At 38.6% G+C, this 20,580-nt stretch overlaps 1 protein-coding gene across 1 annotated transcript; it reads right to left on the bottom strand.

Moving 5' to 3' along the window:
* Positions 1 to 1,655: 1,655 nt before the first annotated feature.
* Positions 1,656 to 13,411, bottom strand: LOC136444224 (ciliary microtubule-associated protein 2-like). The gene is made up of 10 exons (XM_066441731.1): positions 13,240 to 13,411; positions 7,254 to 7,341; positions 6,421 to 6,597; positions 5,850 to 5,978; positions 4,950 to 5,090; positions 4,223 to 4,366; positions 3,368 to 3,535; positions 2,714 to 2,842; positions 2,255 to 2,382; positions 1,656 to 1,832 (listed from the first exon to the last, which is right to left on the bottom strand). Exons 1-10 carry the CDS (start codon positions 13,287 to 13,289, stop codon positions 1,715 to 1,717), a joined length of 1,272 nt encoding a protein of 423 aa, XP_066297828.1. The 5' UTR covers positions 13,290 to 13,411; the 3' UTR covers positions 1,656 to 1,714.
* Between the last annotated feature and the right edge of the window lie 7,169 nt (positions 13,412 to 20,580).

The raw sequence follows: 20,580 nt of genomic DNA, 5'->3' as shown, positions 1-20,580 counted from the left end.
GCTAAACATAGCTAATCTAGCATTCCCTTGTAATAAGTGTGAAGAGTTTCCCTTTGGGAAAACAGTCATGTAATTAAACTGTTTTCCATTTAGCTTTGTAGAATTGATTGTATATTACTAGTATTATGAGGTTTTGTAGAACTTTCCTTGCCAGGTTAGTTACTGATGATGTGGTTACTGATGATGAAGTTTATGTTTCTATTCTTTTGCTTCAATCTATATATGGCTGGACTATCTGCAAATCTTCTCTTTGGGAGGTACATGATGTACATTATAATTTGCCTTGTTGATAAGCAAATGCTTGTGTCAATTAACATTTGCTGCTGCAAGGGAGGACAATATTGGTATTTTTTTTGATGAGATTGCTTAGTGCAAGGCCAAGAGACCTCTTCTGGGCCATGAACTTAATAGGGAGATATAAGTTACTAGTATACTATTCTAGAGAGAAGATGATGGTAAACTTTGGTTTTGAAGGCTTGACTTGAGGGTTACATTTGAGAGGGAGAGAGGTACCTTTTGATAAACACTCTCTCTTGTTTTGTTGTAAATCAACAGCTTAAGTGGAGGTACATGTAGGTTCAAACATGTGCATGTATAGATAATTGGAGTTAGGCTGCTGTTGTGACTGTAATTGTACCAAATTGTGTTTTCTACAATAATGTAACAGTTGTAGAGTCTTACATTTGCATAAAGCTTCATTGAAAATAAAACTACGTTTTGATGCACATGGTATCAATATTCAATTTGACAAACTGTTGTTCAAGACAAAAAAAGTAATTAGATAAATGGCAATAGATCCCTCCCACCCTTTCTTTCTAGACTTAAAATTGTGTGTTCCTCTATCAGAATCACACCATATGCATGTCATGCATGGTGTTTATTACTGCATGCAGATGACTGACGCTTATAGTTATAGATTGATACATCTTCACAGAGATTAACATTTTAGGAAATGAAAGAATCTTTCAAACTAATTAAGTACACTGTACACACAACAGGGTTTTGTAATAACAAGTTTTTATTTTTCCACAAACCTTAAGGGACGGTATTCAATATTTCATGCCACAAAGAAATTGAGATGCATTGAACAGTACTAATTGGACTTGTATATTTACAGAAAATATATGATATCTCTACTGTATGTAGCAGCAAAAGCACACAACAACTTCAAAACAATGGCTTTATATACTCCCAAACATTCCTCTGATAACACCTTTCTAACCCCACTTTCCCTGAAGGCACATAACAAAATTTACATGTTCAAGTTCAAATCTATGACTTGTTTGTTTGGATATTCAAGAAAGATGTCTCTCTTTTATTTCTTAATCAGTAGACAATAGTTCACTTGTATTGTCAGACTATGAAGACTTATTAAAATTATATCAAAATATTTGATGTGCCTTCTTCACAATGTTTTCTTTTTTCACAATCAGTCATTAGCAGCAATAACTTTTAACCCATAGCAGCATCCTATGCTGTTACATAATTTGTACATACCCTGTTTATTTCAACAGTAAATGTAAAAATAACCTTTTTTCATTCAGATGTATCCTTGTATAGTTTGATACCATGACTGAGATATTCAGCATTACAGGTGTGAGTTAGATGAAAAAGACATAATATTACCAACATTTTTTCAATGATTCTTTTTCCTATTACAAAATAGTTGTAACAACACTACAATAGTTGTAACAACAGTGTAGTGTTGTTACAACTAAGCTACAGCAACTGCCTGTGGTTGGTTCATGTTCATCAGGTAAGTGTCTGGTGTTTGTGGTTCTACGATGAAGACCCGGTCTTGTACACGTACATCCTTCATTCGGATTCTCTCACTGAAAAAAAAGGTGACGGTTAGAAATATTAGGTTATATACAAAGGAGATTGTGTATTATGTATAAGAAATGTGTAAGAAATTATAATCTGGAAAGATTGTGTTACCACTGAATTACTGTTTTCCTTCTTAGAGAAAAATCAATCAAATCCTAAATTTCAATTAACGCAAAGTTCCTCTTCTATATTTTTGTGAAGGACAACACTTTTGATAGTGAAAAGAAGCAAAATTAGTTCACTGCTTTTCTGGAAAAAGTGTCTACCCAGTAACTTACATGTATATGTACATCTTTGGCAATTTTCATATACCGTATGTACTTAACCTGTATCTAACTTTATACACTTTTAATGTCTATCACTGCTAAATGTTGATTCCACTTTTTAATCTTGACAATGTCTTTTGTGAAAGTTAAAAGTGACTCACTTCATGAACTTCTTCCTGCTCAGACTCTGTTGCCGCGATGTCTTAGAGTTAAAGACGCTACTGTTGGCGTTGACGTGTTGTGCACGCTCCCAACGTCGCACCTCGTACCGGCCTGGGCCTACAGGATTCTGGAAAAGGAAGTGGAAAGGCAAATCTCAAAGTAGAAACTACCAATCAAGATTGACATTCCATAATTGACAACAGTATTATATACTATTAAACTAATAATGAAATACATTAGGAGAGGGATTGTCAAATGGAAAGAGTCACTGAAATGATTTATTTTGTTTCATCTAGTGTTTGAGGACTCAGATCAGTTACATGACTCTTGTGGTCACTAGAATTCATTCAACAGTACACTAACAAAGTTCCAGAAGTTTTCTACTTAAAACATGTAAAAAAGAGACCATCTGATAAAACATTGAATCAACTTAAAACCTTTGCATTAGTGTTACTTACTGTACTTCCCAGGAAGAATTTGTTGGCTCGTTTGTCGAAGCGCTCAGCAGAAGACTTGAAGGCAGGCAGGTGGTGTGCCGAGGCTGTGGGGATCTCTTTTGGTGAGTGTGTACCAGGACCTGGGGTTCCCTGGAAGGAGAAAGGAACAAAAAACAAGTTTAACACACCATATGGTGCGTTGTGATTGTGCATGAGGAAAAAGTCAATATGTTACAGCAAGGACATTATATAGGATGTCCTTGGTTACAGTGATGGCTTGGTCCCACATTTGCATTCAATTTGGTACATGTAATAATCTCCAAGCAGATGTTGGGTTTGAAAATCCTAACAATCTCTCTAGAGCTGGTTGCATGTCAGAAAAATAGTCCAACATCAAATTCATTTGATGATATTATGATCATGATTATGTTATAAACATAGATTGATTTTTGTTCTTTATTACTGTCTGACATATTGGTCCTGTCATGTATCTAATGATTATTCCTGGCCATTCTCATATACAATTTATGACGCAGGTCTCCACTGCGAAGCAATGTTAATCACTGAGCTGAGCAACCCTGGATAAAAATGACATAAAATAAAATAGATAGATATCAAATACATATTGTATCCTATTTCAGCAGCTCTAGACGATTTATTTGCTTGTTTATTTACCTCAGGTCTGGGGCACTGCGACAAAGTGTGACAGTATATCCTGTCCCCGGGGATCTTGGGGTGCTGGGTGAGTTTGCTGAACTTGCCCTTGTGCGTGTTGTGTTCGTCCGCCCACTTCACCAGGAAACTCTTCAGTTCGTACTCGCCAGGTCCCAGGTTGGTGGTTTTCTAGGGTGGAGAATATAGAAGTTAGTAAGGTTAAAACATGGGTAAAAGTCTCAATGAATCAGAAACCAGGTCCATAACTGATGACGAGTTTTTGATGAATTGTTGAAGTAGGTTCAGATTGTGCTTTTGTGATTTGTACTAAAAAAAAGGTGATAGTATATAGTCCCATAGCCTTTTTGAGGCAGTTGGGGCAGTGAGTTGTTATCCACTGTGTCAAGGACACGGTTTTGGGAGGCGGAGCCCAACCCTCTCCTTCCACTGCCTTCCCAACCAAAGTCAGGTACCCATTTTTACACCTGGGTGGAGTGAGGAAAGTTGTGTTTAGTGCCTTTTTCAAGGCCAGTCAACATCAATGGCATGTAACTTGGGCCAAACACCCTTTAACCATTATATGCCAACACGATGCCTATAAGTGATTTGTTCTTGCTGTTTGATATATCCTTATTCTAAAGTGGCAATAACGAGACAAACTGAGATTGATCTTTACATTAATTTTGCAATTTTGATGTTACATTTTTACAATAATACTGTATCTACAAATGTCCAAGGTGGTAATACTAAGCAGGAATGACAGAAGATAACATCAATACATTGACTTTAATGGTGTCGAATTCAGCAAGAACACAGTGCACTAAAAAAAACAAAGTATGAAGCTCTAATATCATGCAATGGCTGATTTTGACTCACAGGTACGGCAAAGTGTCCCACGGTGATGGGTTTGTTGCGTTCTCCGGTGAAGAGGTCGTACGGTCCCCGCTTGCTCACCATCCTGTCCGACAGCTCCTCCGTAAAACTCTTCCTCTCGTACCTGCCAGGCGCCAAGTCCGTTCCCTGAACCAAGCACAGTGTCAGGAATTAGATCACTATGTGTGATGTCATGAATACTAGTACACTGTGTAGTTACTATTTCAGATACTATATTTCTATTGAATCGTGATCAATTTTGCTCCATTCATGTTTTAACCTTCTTTCTGCTGCCTAACTTGGTAACTAATAGAAAGTGGGGTGCCAAAATTGCTACTTCAGTGTGCTAAACGGTGAAGAGTTAAACTTTTTTTCTACATCGTTCTTCATAGTGTCAGGAGCAGTCCAGATCTCTATAGAGCCTGCTGACACTTGAAGTGTACTGCAGGTGACATTGACTTCACATCTAAATCTATGTTAGAATAAGATTGATAGACCAGTGCAATAAACTGATATTTCAGATAGCATTTTCTATGATAACATTGGGGTCAATTGTGCACAACATATAGATAGATACCTCACCTCACCTATCCCTTGACCTACCTAAGATAGATACACTTTTCAAGGCTTTCATTAAACTTCTCCCTGCTTCCATCTCATCTATGAACTAACTGATACTGATTAGTCATCTTGCGCAGCAGAGAGTTAAACAGATCAGAAGTTGACCTACCACAATAGGCAGTGTCCTGGAGGAGGGTGCCCCAGAGCTCAGCAGTCCCACCCTGCTGGCAGACTCCTGGGCCTTCTCTTCCTTAGCAGCAGCTGGGATGCCTCCCTTTCCATACGTCCCAGGGCCAGGGGTCTCCTCCCACTGTTCAGGTGTAAAAAAACAGTGTTATCAGGGTTATCATACCTTACAGTAAGAAATTATAAGGCACTGATGGTATGGTGTCTCACTCACTTATGTCAGGGGGTCTTTGCTCCAATGGAGGAATCCCTCCCTTGACTGACTCCAGTCTTTTCTTTGGTGGTATGGTACACATATTATTTTCGAGATTATTTGCAGGTTTAAGATTACATGTATTATGTCAGGTTTTAGAGTGTTATCAGAACTAATAGAGCTTGCTGTAATTGTGACTAATGTTATTTCATGATATAATTGTGACTAATGTTATTTCATGATTCCATCATGTCTAAGTCTAAGAAATGCAGAGGCATGTACATTTTGTTTATCTTTATCACACATATCTTAGAGTTGTGATCAGTATGTATGTTTTGCATTACAGACCCATAGTCTTTGCATTACAGACCCATGCTACATGTCTTTAAACCATAGAGTCACTTTATCTTATCAATTTAGTTGTGATCAAAAACATTGTCTCAATGTTGCATGTGTATAGTAATTAATCTATCTTATTAATTCTAGTTGTGATCAGAAACATTGTCTCAATGTTGCATGTGTATAGTAATTAATCTATCTTATTGATTCTAGTTGTCATTGGAAACATTGCCTTAATATTGCATGGGTTTAGTCTTTTTCTGTAGTACTAATAATAGTATCAGGCTTTTATTATTGATATCAATGTCATTTCTATAGATAAACAATCATAAAGAAGAAGCTGAGGTTTACCTTAACTCTCTCCCTGAATCGTTGCTCCTTCGTCTGAATGATGCCTCTCACACTGGCAGGTTTCTGGTCCAGGGCATTCACAAAGTCCAGCGCCTGAACCTCATAGGTGCCGGGTCCCAGCATTTTTTTCTGGCAAATGAACAAGAGATATTCATGAATATAGATGTAATGTTGAAAATACCAGTAACTCATATGTTCTAAGGAAAAGCTTCAAGTTGGTTTTCCAATGTTGGAACCACTGCTTACTAACAGATTTCTATTAAAGTTCATGTAGATTCATTGTATCTATTTACTTTGTGATAACGGTGGATTGGATGACAATGTAACAGACTGCTTAAATCTTTTTTCATAATGTAATTATTGTCTGTATACTTTTTCTAAACAGTGTTTCATAAATAAGCTTTCTTATTATATTGCCTTGTGATACTCAAACATCCGGCACTTAATGCATAAGATGCTTCAATGAATGCTCCTTTACCCTCAGGTATCCTAACTTTCCATTGACATTAAGTTTCCCATCCATAGAATTCTACTACAAGTCCCTACATCACATGTTGTAAAGATCTCTTACTTGTCTCTGTTTTCTCTCCCAGTGGTCCCTGTTCAGTAGATGCGGTAGGGCGGCCATTCGCTGGGTCTCGTACGCCCGCTCCCATCCTGGTCCGTCGGCGCGCTCCTCCACCTGCCGTTGGCTGAAAGCGCCGATTATGGGATAGACCTCGTACACACCGGGGCCCAGCTTCCTCTTCTGTAAAATCAAATAAGGGTACTGTCAGCATGATCAGCTGCTTTGCCTTAACCTTTAGCTTACTGAAGTAGCCGTTTGGCACCCAATCCCCTATTGGTTACGGAGTTAGGCAGTAGGGAGAAGGTTAATGGCCAGGCCAGGTGCTGGCTGGCCCCTTGCTCCCTTTATCTGTCTGTATCTGTTTCTATAATTAGCCAGTATAACACCCTTTGGCGTAACACATCAGCTTAATAATGACTTGCCCCGCAACAAGGTCCTTATGATAGCTTCAGTGTCTTTGATTTTGCTCAATTTAAGAAATTGTACCACAAAGTCTTCAATACGTGGTAAAGGGTAATTTGCTGGTCAGGTTAAATCTAACTTAATGTGTTGGAGATATTTCTGAAATCTTTGTGACATGTTATGCCCATGAAGAATTTTAGTACCTCATGCAGGCCCCCTTTGACATCTAGACAATCATGATATTAAACAATCTGTTGTTGGGAAGACACAGTATTTAGTAAGTATATTCTAAAGGAACAGTAAATTGTTACATTGTGCTAAGCTCCATGTTAAGTAATACCTCATGCTTTTCAAATTTTGCATACAAAGCATTGATATCAAAGAGACAAAATAATGGGGTACAAGGTATACTGTGTCTTAAATTGTTTTCTCACCAGATCTGTTGTGGAATACTTGTCGTAGGGAACTTGTGTGAAGGTTCCTGGCTTCTTACTCTTGGGGTGCACAGCGGCAACATCAAACCTGCAGTTATACAACAGAATATTCTTGACAACATAACAAATTGGGTCAACATCATATATTACACATCATATCAATGAATCAACTTCATCAACACTTTATCAACTCCATCTTATTCATGGACATGGCATGGAATTGTTGAAAATGTATTTCTGTCAGTTTAAAATGACAGATTTTTTAAACAATGAAATTTAGCAATATGGGCTCCCAAACAATGACTGGGACGAAAAAAAATTAAAGCTGGCCTGGAGACAGTCCTGATCTTATCAACAGTTTTGATGTGGTCTCATTACCAAATTCCAAAACGTAAACAAGGAGACTTGGGTGGCGTACACTAGTTACATCTGTAAAGTTCCTGCAATCCATGCAGAGATCGAACTGTAATGCCTTAACTAAGCAAACAATAAAAGGTCCCTTTCTAATTCCCTTCTTGACATTCAGCCCTTCACATGTAGCTTTTGTCTTAAAAAGACTAACCATAATGCCACTTATCTAAGGTGATTGATATCATCAATGTATTATCAACTTCCACAAGACAAGAAATTAGCTCCAAATGGCCTTCTTCGAGTCACACGACACACTCATTTGTCCCTGTGAGAGACCACTAAGTTAGATGAAGTAGTGTGTTCGGTGATTGGATACAACGTAACCTCCTCATGAAGTGGTGTAAGAGGGTGCTCGGGTAAAACAGCTGTGTACTCTTGAGGTGGACACTTAAAACAAAGATATAGTAATGTATTTACCCCTTAGGGAAAACAGCTAATTGTTTGACCCTACCGTGTACAGTCATGTAGATATCTTTAGGGACATTATACTGACTGGGTACCATCCTCCCAAGTATTATTACTGCCTCAATCTTTTCGCTTGCTATTAAACGTGGTTAGCAAGCGAAAAGATTGAGCCAGCGTTTACTATGTAAGATGGTACCCAGGCTATAGACTCAGCTACCATTAACAGTATTTTATCAACTAGCAGGAACATACATTATAAACAGGTACAAATACTTTGAAATTCTTTTGTTTCTTGTAGTTGGATGGCTAATGGGATCTTTTGGAGTAGTATCCACCAAACATACATTCAAGTGTTTACTGACTTCTAGAATGGCCTATTCAGTACCGTGTAAAGTAGTTGAATGGTCTGTTTGGTAGAGTGGATGGTTACTATGTATCAGATGCCCCCTATAATGCCTGTATATGTGTATAAACCTTTCATGTTCAGATATATTTTCCCATAAAAACTAACTAATATCCTGGCAACCGCACTTACTAAGTGTACTCAAGGAGGTTATAGCAGATAGTTATAACCTCCTTGGTGTACTGTGTCAAAAGTTGTTACTGTGTGTATTGCTTTTGTTACTGTTGGGCACAATAGTGAGAAAAAAACTTGCACCCGTAAAAGCTTTACCTGTAAAAGCAACCATAGTCAAATTAAGGATTCCAGACATGCAAATGTTTTTCAGCAAGCAGAGAGAGAAAGGACTAAGCCAACATAAAGGCTGCTGTCAAAACTGTAACCTTTTAATGCTGAACAAAAGACACAAAAGATGTAATTGTAGGTAGATATGTCAGTAGCAGTGAATGCACCTTGTATGGGAAATTTGGAGTATCAAGAGGTTTCCAATTCTTAGGGCAGAAAAGCATATTTTGCAACTTGTTTTGTTCTTCTCAATGTAGTTTTCATTCAGTGATATCTTCAATGATATCGACAATGCTTTAATAGCTAACATGTTTTAACAGTATTGTTTGATGCTAGTTACAAAAGATTCATTCATTAAGAGATGCACAAGTTTGTATGCATATTACATGTAAAATGTTGCTGAAATATCTTTCTTAATTTATAAAAAAATGACTTACAGAAAGTTGACCACATTGTCTACAACATAATTTCAACACACCAGATGTTGTTTATACTAGTATGTTTGAGGTGTCTGGAACAGACAGGAGCTCAGCTACTTGAACTGATCCTTCTACTATTGGACTGAATTCATAGACAAACACCCGATTCTTTGTCCCCATATTTGCAGTGAAGATTTGTGACCATAAGCAACTGAAGACAATATTGAATGTACCCCCTGGATCAAGCCAAAGTCTTTTGGTCGAAAGAATTTTAATCTAATAGGGAGTGGTAGCTTGTTTTCCGCTTGAGTGGAGGTGGGGTTTTGTAATCAGTGCCATGCTGGTTGCTGGGCACTGCAGGTGTAACTAACAGGTGTCAGGTATACACCTGTTTGGGATAGTCCATTCTGACATTTCTGGAGGGGATGGTAAAGAATTATGCTATTGCATTGTAAGGGCAAACTTTTAAATTCAGTTATGCTAAATACTTATAAAGATGAAAGCTGGGAAACCATGCACATAGAACCAGTGAAATATTTTTTTCGATTTACGGTGCAACATGGAACTGGCATGTATCATAGCCATTTTGTAATTTTTTTGCAAAACAAATATTATACCCAATATGACTGTTGAACTAGCAGTGTTGAATGCCTAACTGTATTATACTTAAAACAAGAGTTTAGAAATATGTCAACCATACTACAGATGAAACTGATGAAAAATGTCTGCCAAAGCTAAGCTTAACACAAACGTCTATATCCTGACATATTGACGATATTATACCGTCTGACTTATACAGATACGCCTAGACGTATCTTGGCAGCAAAAAGGAAGACACATGAGGATATTATGATATCACTGTTCACAAGAAATTCCCACTGGAGATGCCATGTTGCATAATTCATAGTCACGTTCATGTAACAATGCCATGCTGTCAGTAAGGTAACATTGCTCACACTGATATCAATGGGAAAAGACATGGTGTGTCTTTATGGTCATACAATAGTAATGTCATGTATTCAGGCATTGATTCTGGGCTTATTTTGCAGGAAAATGTTGTAGATCTGGCTACTTTAAAAGGATGGACAATAATTTCTTTCATTGTGAAATCAGTTTTAGGAAGATGAATTTACATAGTTAGAGTCAATTCCACATTACCGAGAGGGTGTTTGTTGCCTTTTGTTCTAACATTTGCAAAACCTTTGTAACAATCTAAGGGAGATAAGTGACTGTTTAGAACAATTTCCAACATTCATTTGATGTTCTTAATAGTTTCTGCTGTGTTCCAACATGTTAGACAAATTTCTAACATTGCACATGTTATTTGTATTATTTTCGAAACTGTTGGAAAATAGGTTGATCATTTGTTCCTACATGTTCCAACATTATAACAACATGGTATAACTGGGTCAGTGGGATGGGAACAGAGCAATTCACACATCCCTTCAAAGTATAGGGGATTAGGCCTGGGTGGCATGCATTGACACCTCAAGACAAAAGTCCAGACGTGAAATCTAAAAATATACAGAGGCGGACAATAGAGTGCGATTAGCACCTACTTTTATGGGGGCAATAACCCAGATCTACCATTTGAAAAATGATGCAAATTGTTCCAACATGTTCGAACAGTGAAACAATCACATAGATGTTTGAAAATTGTTCTAAATAAAGAGATATTTGTGCAATTACTTTCCAAATAGTTCCAACATATGTAAATAAGTTCAAACATGTTCAAACTTTCTTTCTTGATTGTTTGAACAATTTAGAACTATTTTGACTGGAATAGTCTTTTATCTAAAATTGTTTGAACTCACTAGCAATATTACCTGAAAACCCTCTCGGTGACATGGAATTGACTCTAGTAGATGCCAATGTTAGGGCCCGTTCACACTTCTGCATTTATTCAATTTTGTATGGTTGCGTATTGATATTTTTTTTTGGTTGTTAGGCTACACCAAATAATTTCTATGGATGACGTCCGCGCGCGCATTGATTTTGGTCTGTTCCAAGAAAAAAAAAAAAAGAAATTGCGCTTCCTGTAACTATGACCAAAGAGTTCCTTTTTTATTTAATATATTTCTGCAGGCCTGCAAAATCAATGGGATATGGAAAGAAACAGGACAGGACAACAACTGCTGTTTAACTTCAACTGATTTATTCAAATTATTGCTTTTTTCATGATGGATCAAAGAATTGTTAGTTGTTACACTGTGTTCTCTCATTCAATTTGCGTCCTAACGTGTCGTCAACTATTATATTTCAAATCTAGGCATCTTGTTTTTTTCGGCCCTTCTTGTTTTTTTTCCGCGCTCTCGCATTAGATTTAGGGTCTCCAAAGGACGTCATCCATAAAAATTACTTGGTGCAGCCTTAAGGAAAAACTTGCTGGGAAGAAGTTATTTCCTACTTTGACCCACTGTTGTGCAACCTGCTTATGGAACAAAAAAAATGACTTCCTCAGCCACAAACTTTACCTAGACCTAAAGAATATACAACTCATACCGACTTAAACTTGAATGTATGCACAAGTGTGAATGGGCCCTTGCTTGTGTTCTCTGTTCAAATCTTGTTTTATATTATGATTTCCCATATTCATACATTTTTACAGGCTGGTCTTTTTTACTAAGTTTCCATAGTTTGGGAGTACATGGTTGTCTATCTACAGAATGCCATCCAGTGAATGGTGTTTTCGTGACCTCATTCTTCATGTAACATTAGCATGTTCCAGAACACAATAGCTCCCTTATAAATGGATGAATGGGGGTTAGTTACTTCACAAACACACAGGGCAACCCCCTCTTTACTTTTTCAAGGGCACTATCTTTTCTTTACCTTTTTCTTTTTGTCATTCTTTTTGGAAATTGAAATAGAGATTTGACAAAATGATAGTTATCAGATTTGCTAGTTTATAGATAGTTGTTGGTTGCTACTTTCAAGGACATTATGTCCTTGCTACTTTTAATGCCAACCATTCACACTTTGTATAATCCTGGTTTAGAACTCACCTTACTAAGCCATTGAAGCTAACGATAAAATTATCCTATCATTTCAATGAAACAACACCTGTTCAAGCAAGGAATGTTTATATATTGCGCCACTAATATTGAAACTAAAGAAAAAATATAGCTAATTTTTTTGACAGTTTACATAGATCTTCTATTTACTGTATTTCTTCCCTTTAGTTTAGTTTGCATGTCCTGAATGTTGTTTGCATAATTTGGCTTGTGCTAGTTACATGTACACGTAGGCAAGATGACTATGATTATATATATGTCAGGGCTTGACATATTCGTTGGTCATATTCTACAATTGTGAAAATATGCAGTGCAAGTCACGGACCCAAGTTTTACTATGTTTGAAAGACGCCACTTGTATTTTTGTAACAGTATTTTGCATTGTTGCATGGTTAAACATTTCAACTCGCGTACAGCAGAAATACTTTGAATGCATCACAACGTTTTAAACATAGCGACATAGCACAAGAAGTCCCTTGGCAACACAGGAAACTTTGTATCGACGGATTTCTTTGTTGCTTCGACCGAGAAAGAGAGACGTGTATTGTTTTGGCGTAAATAATTAAATCAACTGTCTACATACGAACAATACGGCATGATTACGCCAAAAATAATTACTCAAGCAACTGGATAAGATTTTGAAACGGCATGATTCTTTCGTAAACACCAGACCGTAGAATTGATAAATCCTGGCTTCTTATGTGAAGGATTCGGTGGAAGTTAGGACAAACAGTGAATTAAGATTATATTTGTCACAAGCTGTAATCCACATTTGAAAGAGGAAAATCACATAAATTGTGACCCTAGTGAGAAAGGCCGTTCTATAAACAACACAGCACAACATGACCGCGACAATAGAAAACAACAGCTTGAAATCATGGATATTGCAAAAACGTTTTAACAAACGAATGCTACCTCTATGAATATTCCCCCAATGTTTTGCAACAGGGCGAGATAGAATCAGAAATTCAGCGGCGCGCAACAGTCGGTCGTGATTGAAAATGGGCCCAATGAAGCAGACAGGGTTCGGTTACAACCAACACAAAACTTACCTGGCGGTTTGAACGCCGAACGGTGCCCCCGTGAAACTCTTCTTAGCCATTTTACAGTCGACTTTCTTGCTGTGATAATCCGATTACAATTTCACACGCTACATCACCATATAGTTGGGTAATGTAGGTGGTAAAGCCGAGGACAGGCAGGGGAAGCGAGCCCTGTCAGCTGGAACAACCGAACACATGGACTGGTCGGCCCTGGCAACGGGTGACGCTCATTTGCATATGAATAGAACAGCTGATGAGTCTGGTTATCGCGCGCCAAATTTGAAACGACTTGTAGGCGTTAAGTCGTGTAACAGGCAATTGCAATGCTAGAAACGCCGTAATTTTAAGACGATTGTATAAGATATGGCATATGAAATACGTGTAGGGCTTGTTTCTTGCTGCAAAGTTCCTTTGAATACAGAGAAGCAAACTATGTGCGCTCTAGAACATTAGCCAAACAATGGATCGAATCGCTCCTCGGGTATAAGAAAAATGAAATCTATTCATAGACAAAGGAACAATACTTGTCATTCTTTATCTCATGTGGATATATATGTTTTATCTTGGAAAAAATGGCCTTTTAGTCAACTGTTCATCCACTTATATGTTTAACATGTGGACATGGTAAGAACTATGGGTTGAAAGGGTACCGGTGTCTTATCTAGATCTCCTTACACATAGCTGGTTCACTCCAGATCTCGCCACTAGAACTCACAATGCAGCTGTTATCAGCTCATAAGCACGAAATGATTGTGTTGCCGCGTCTCTTTGTGGCAGTATTTGTTGTACAGTGATAAGCGGGTCCAACTGGAGCGCAGTCCAGCGTCTCCAAGGTCGAGCTGTGGTCCGTGTGCCAGAACTGCCAACGTTAGCAATAAAACAAATTCACGAGCCAACTTTGAAGTGTGTAGTTTGGTTATCAACATTTGGAGAGGAAAGGAAAAGTATTCTGACCGATTTATAATGTGGAGATTGATGTTTTGTACACGTTGTTTTCAGACGATTCTGTCGAGGGTTTCTCCTTGCAGTTATTATGAAAACTGCTTGCGGCGCTCTTGAATTCGTCAACAGAGTACATACAAACGAAATGGATCACAATTTGATGTTAACAATGAGTAACTACGCACTTTTTTACGAGGCGAACAAACACTTGATAGTATTTCTACTGCCAGTGGGATGTCTAGAAATAGTTGGTGGAAATCGGTTAAGTCCCGATACATGTATCATAATATCCTATCCAGCCAAGTGTATGCGTGCACAGAATATGATCAGCAACAGGTGGCCATGGATAGTCTAGTTTGTTTCGCATAACCGGTAAACCGCCTTTAGGCGTAACAGCCCTTTTTTTACAGTAAGTACAAGGTACGTCAGACTAGACTGCAAGGTTTGATCCACTCACATCGGGATGGATCCTTTCATTAATTGCGGTGACTTCTTTACACGTGTTCGAGGTGCAGCCCTCCTCAAACACGGGGCCTCCTGCTTTACTCCGAGAGGACGTCCCTAGCCCTAGGTACTCATTTTTACATGAGTTGAGTGAGAAAATAGGTGTAAATTGTAATTGCATTTCCCAAGGGTCCTGCTAGGAATAGTGCACTACGTACTGTGATGGGGGGCAAAAATAGGGTGATTGGACGCGACGACTTGTTGGTTGAGCTTGGAAGAGTCAGAAGACATACATGTATCAATCTGCATGTTCATAATCTGTACCTGTGTCATAATCATATGACTATGAGAACATATATGAAAATTCGAATCTACCAAGGAACAGTTCCTACGTCATCATCACATGTGTGCAAGCACCATATAAGGAGATAGACATCCATACGGCGTCACAGCCTCTCTTTTGGTTACACTGAATTCCCCTTCCGTCTACTTAACCTTCGCCATGCTGCCTGAGCTGGTAGCCAGTACAAATTCGGTGCCAAAAGGGTACGCTAGTCGGCTAGAGGTTAAAGCCATGTTGATTCGAGCAAATGGATGACATCCGCGGCGCATCAATTTCCGTCCGTTAGAAAAATAAAACACCAAAAAAAAAATCCAAAGTTTTCGACCATACTGTAAATCGTACCACACAGCTGCAAAATGTGCAAATATGTGCCGTAAATTGAAAATAGAAGATAAGTTCGGAAAACGGATACTAATGTCATAGAATGTCTACGTCAATTCCAAAGTACTAGTCAAAGAACAAAAATGAATAATCTATTATTCGGTATACCATACTCTTTGTCTTTAGTCATTTGTTCATACTTCTTGAACAAGTACATTTGATAATGAAGGCGACGTTTTTTTTTTGCCAAACTTTTTCTTTATTCGCACGCTCGCTTCAGTTTGGATTCCCAGAGGATGTCATCCATATAGTCGAATCAACATGGCATAATGGCAAAGAGAATAGAACGTGTAATGTGTTTCACATGACTTGGCGTACGTGCGGTTTCTTAACTCCACATGTTTTATGATTGGCACCTCAGGGAATGTTTGGCATAGTGGTATCACGTTGTTTTATTACACAGATAACTGCCTTTAGCTTATACAAATATCTCCACTTTGAACGAACAACTTTTTCTCACTGATTTGTTATGGTTTATGGGCACCTACTTAATGAAATCATTTGTTTTCCCGTCTTCAAGTGATACCATCTTAGACGTTCTTACATGCATGGCGATGTCGTACATTATTCCTGACACCAATGAATATTGCCATCCCCCAGGGTTTTTTCTTAAAGTCGGGGCTTACAGTTTGTGAACGCTTTACAATCCCTGGTGACTATTTGTTCCTATTATCATACAGCCGTACATTCAACAAGGGTTTGCTTCATCAATTCACCAAACAATGGGAGGATGGATAGCAATTAAAGTAAAACGCATGCCAATTACGAAAATATAAATGAGCTGAATTTGATGATTGAAGCATAATTTCTCCCAACAAGTTGCATTTCCGGATTAGGTACACAGAGAATGATGTTCGAAATTGTTGCTTTTTGGTTAGCGGGAAACGCATCATCTTCTATAACGATGGGAAACATATCACCAATGTCAATATCTAAACGCAAGTAATTACTTATGTTCGACAATTGGAATATAGTATTGCAGTTATCGCTGCTCGAATCTACATTTAGGAATGAAATTCGTTCCCCACAGCAAATAGATTTTGGCAGATATTCAATTCAAATATGTATTTGTGAAAAACAATTTCTAGAATCATTCAGAGATCATCAATATGTGATTGATTATCCCTGAATTATAGCTACATACGTTACAAAGAAATAAGTTACCAGGAACGAATTAGTCTGCTCTCGGCCACGTACGCTTTGTAACATTTACAAACAATATCTTAAATTCATCAGGATTACGGGAGAAACATTTGTTAGCGGACTGTACTCATTATTTGCTATCATTAGCGCCGAAGGCGTGCACTTTGCCGATAAGTACACCTGGATGACAGAGCCGTTCCTTTTTACTATACATGACCAAATTTGTTTAATCTCCGGAAAGTATTAGAAAGGGGGCTATCGAAACCTGTAATCTCAGGACTCTACTCTGCTGAAATCAATCAGAAAGTTGTGTGTGTGCGTGGGAGGGTGTACATTTTAACATCAGGTACTCCTCAAAACAAGGGAAGACATAGGATACGCTTCCCACAGAAGATCCATAGGCTACCGTGGACCCTCTGTCTAGAACAGTCTACCACCAGACACATGCACGGCTGCAACCCTGGCTTCCTTTAAGAGACTCTTAACGCAACAGAAATCAGAAATGACCAAAACAAACGGAGACGAACCAAGCTCTAAAATTTCGTACCATGTATGTGTAATCATATGTGTTAGGACTTTAAATCATATAAACTGTATCTTTGTTACTATATATTTACCTGGCCTTTCCCGCTCCCCTCATGACCTCGATGAAAAGCGACCTGCAGACCGATTTGAGCTTCTCATGACTAAACAAAGGTTCAAACAAGCAAACTGTTTCTAAACTTTAAAGAGAACTGGAGCTGTAGATTCCTCGCTTTTTATTTTTTTGATAACACTTTTACTCACATTTCCTTTCAGTGGTATAAAGCTATGGATCAACGAGATGACCCGTGTCCCCTGAAGATTCATGTTTTTGATCACAGGTCTGAAAATGATTTATTGACGAAAACGACAAGAGAATCTCCCCTGTTTCAACGCCTGCGTAATCTGTCATCTTGCAGGGGCTGCAGAGGACCAGCATCTCCATCGTCTGTCACCAAAGATGGATGTTCTTCAGGAGTTATGGCTCGCGGAAAGCTGGCGAGGAATCCTCGGTAATCCCGTCCCCTCACCTCTGGGAAATGTTTCAGTGGTTAGCGCGTGCTTGTACTGAAAATTGATGTTCAAAAGTACTATATACTAGCTCCAGGGTATACCGAAACGTGACGTGTGATTTAAACATCGTTCATACAACACATATACATCGTAGTGCGAGTGCATGTTCTTCTGGCGTTGGTTGTAAATATTCGAACTACTATGATGGCATTGGCAATAAATATATACCAACTTGAAGGTCTTTCTCCAAACTTTTGATGAACCTACCGTTAGGGCATCGTCAAATCTATAAAAAGGCTAGTGGCGGCGAAGAAAAGTAGGGCGTTCACACATGTCGCCTCCCCAGACGTCACTTTAAACTCACCTCTTTGGCAAGTCAACCCACTGTTTGTAGAGCTAGAAGGTGAGGCACTGATGGATTTGGGAGGATACTTGCCGCTCTTGTGGGATAAGGTGTGCTCTAGCCCACGTACTTTATCTATCGTAGTTTTCCACCTATCTTTTCTGCCATCGGCAATGGCTGGATTTCAGCGTAAAGTAGTTTTCCCCAGGCTGACGTGGTCTTCTGAGGTTAGGTCTATCGGTGGACTGCGAGTTAATAGGATATTCTCCAGCAGTTTTAGAACCCGGTGCCTTCCCAAAGGTCCTTCACATCAGCATATACCGAGGATACAATTCACGAAGAATTGTACTCATATCTAGTTGAACCTGAAAGATGGAAATTATCCGAGGGTAATGAACAATATGAGTTGAGGAACAAAGTAATTTTTTTGAAACTGACATTCAGGATATTGAAATGAAAGTCGAGCTGTAATCTGCTTACAGCTCAGGTTGGCTTTACGAATCAGCATTAAAAGCGATATACTAGAAGTGACTTATGTAGATTTTATGTCATCCTAAATCCACCATGCCTTAATCATAAATATTTGAGGGCCAGCAACCTGTTTATGAAATAGTCTACCATTGTTCTGCATAAACGTAAATTAAGAGATAATGTATTTAGAATGGAAAAAAAAACTTTGACCGTGTATCTTAACATATGCAATAGATTGGCATTGGTCACCTGTGTCAGTAGAAATCATTATGAACAAATTCTAAACTAATTCCAACACGAAATTTGGACGTAAGAAAAATTTAAAGTTTCCGACTAAACAGCAGTAGAGTACTAGAGAATGACAAATGTAGTGGATCAAACGTGCCTGAAAATCCGCTGTAGAGTGCTTTTTGACATGCATTTCAATTCGACACCACGACTGCCAACTTATCAAAGCCAACAAACTTGATAACACAGCACAGCCGCGAGGAACTCCGTGCATGTAAGTGGAAAACTAGGCTAATTTCACTATACATCTTAGAGATCTGTGGTTGACACATTGATTCAGACATGGCTCTAATGGTATCCAACAAGCTCCTGGCCTTAATCACGTCTTGATATCACCACCTTTATTGGAAAAAAGTAACTCATCTTCAATCTTTGTGATTACAACTGCCTTGCGGGCTAAAAAAGTGGTTAGGCTGCAAAACGGCGAGGAAAGCAGGTCATACTTCACTGTAAGATAGGTCAGTCGATGTCGGAGATGGAGCGAACTTTTTGTCTCATTCGACAGACCTTTGCTGGTGGAAATTGAATAATGAGGGGTAGCAATTGATTGTTTGTATAAAATTTTGTATAGAAGTATGTAACTTTAAAAAAATGGAGAAAATACCAGTCTAAGAGCGCGAGAATATCGATGAACAAAGATAGATATGGCATTTGTGCAAGAAGTAAGATATTTTGGGCAATGGAGATATAGATATGAAATGATCCATGAAGGACACACCACAACCCGATCTGTACAGTAGTGGTCATATCTGGTTTTAGATACGGCTCAAATCGATGGTCCGTTGAATAAAGAGTTTTGGAAAGGGCGGTGAATAGCGTTGATAGAATTTGCATCAAAACTACATTTGCAACAGGCGAGGGATCGAGAAGCTATGTACTATGTATGACGAAATACCATAGTACCCGACAGTGTATCATAGCCCGTTTATCCAACTTCCCCTTATTACTAAACGTGTTCTTAACTTACGCTACAGTCACAATTGAAGAATGGGCCCCGCCGCGTAGTTAACGTTTTTTTTTTGCACAGGGATATTTTTTGGGCACGTCCGGGCCCCTGGTTAACCCGAGTTAAAGTGAACTCGGGAACCGGTAACAAATAGACGTCAATAGAGTCAACTTCTTCTCGCTTCTTTGTACATGTGTAGATGTATGAACAGATCATGTTTCTGATACAAGGGTTTTCTAGACGCAACAAAAATATGAATTTATCCGTTGCGTTTAAGTATGGGAATTTCTTATTAATACATTTGAAAAGAACCTTTCTTTCTATATCGTAAAGTTTACAATCCAAAATGAAGTGCCGCTCATCTTCCATTTGATTTAACTATTGTTTCATACACTTAGCTTGTTCACTCGTCCCAGTGGCTCAATAGACCGACCCCTTGCCCACCTACATTCAACTTGGTAGCCACCCCCCACCCCAACACCCTTTCCCCTAGTGCCGCTAATGAATAAATAGATTTAGAATTAAGTGTGCGACTTCCCCACTCGCCACTAGTTTTCAACGTCGGAAGTTTCCCGGGAGGTTGGAGCGGAAAGAATGATAATGTATTAAAGGTATTAACCTGCCGTGGAAATGGGCAATCAACAATCATTTCCAGAGACAGTAATGAAGCCGGGGTCCTTGGAAGATAATCAAAGCCCTCCCTTGATGAGGCTATATACCATTCTCTTTTTAGTTTTCAGTTAACTGAGCAATATATAACCATCAATGTACATCCACAGTGATAGAGATTGATTTGGGGTATATAAGTGATCAATCAGTACCTTTGCATAGCTCGTCTATAGCAGTACTGTCTATGGACGAAGACACTGCACACCCTGATCTAGATGAATTGATAGTCTGTACTATTGTTTACCTACTTACAGGACATTCTTAAGTAGAGCTCTCTTGTTACTATCTTCTTAAGTTCTTTGCACTCGAAGACCCATGTAGACCTACGAGTGTACTTCTGAGATT

This window comes from Branchiostoma lanceolatum, chromosome 11 (assembly GCF_035083965.1).
Source record: "Branchiostoma lanceolatum isolate klBraLanc5 chromosome 11, klBraLanc5.hap2, whole genome shotgun sequence".
NCBI classification, from domain to species: Eukaryota; Metazoa; Chordata; class Leptocardii; order Amphioxiformes; family Branchiostomatidae; genus Branchiostoma; species Branchiostoma lanceolatum.
This window is presented reverse-complemented; position numbering and strand designations above follow the sequence as displayed.

Excerpts from the sequence above, each read along its gene's own strand:
- LOC136444224 (XM_066441731.1), bottom strand. The coding sequence starts at position 13,289 with ATGGCTAAGAAGAGTTTCACGGGGGCACCGTTCGGCGTTCAAACCGCC. Across the intron at positions 5,091-5,849 it reads GATTCAGGGAGAGAGTTAAG|TGGGAGGAGACCCCTGGCCC; the intron begins GTAAACCTCAGC and ends ACACCTGAACAG. Across the intron at positions 4,367-4,949 it reads CCAGGACACTGCCTATTGTG|GGAACGGACTTGGCGCCTGG; the intron begins GTAGGTCAACTT and ends TGCTTGGTTCAG.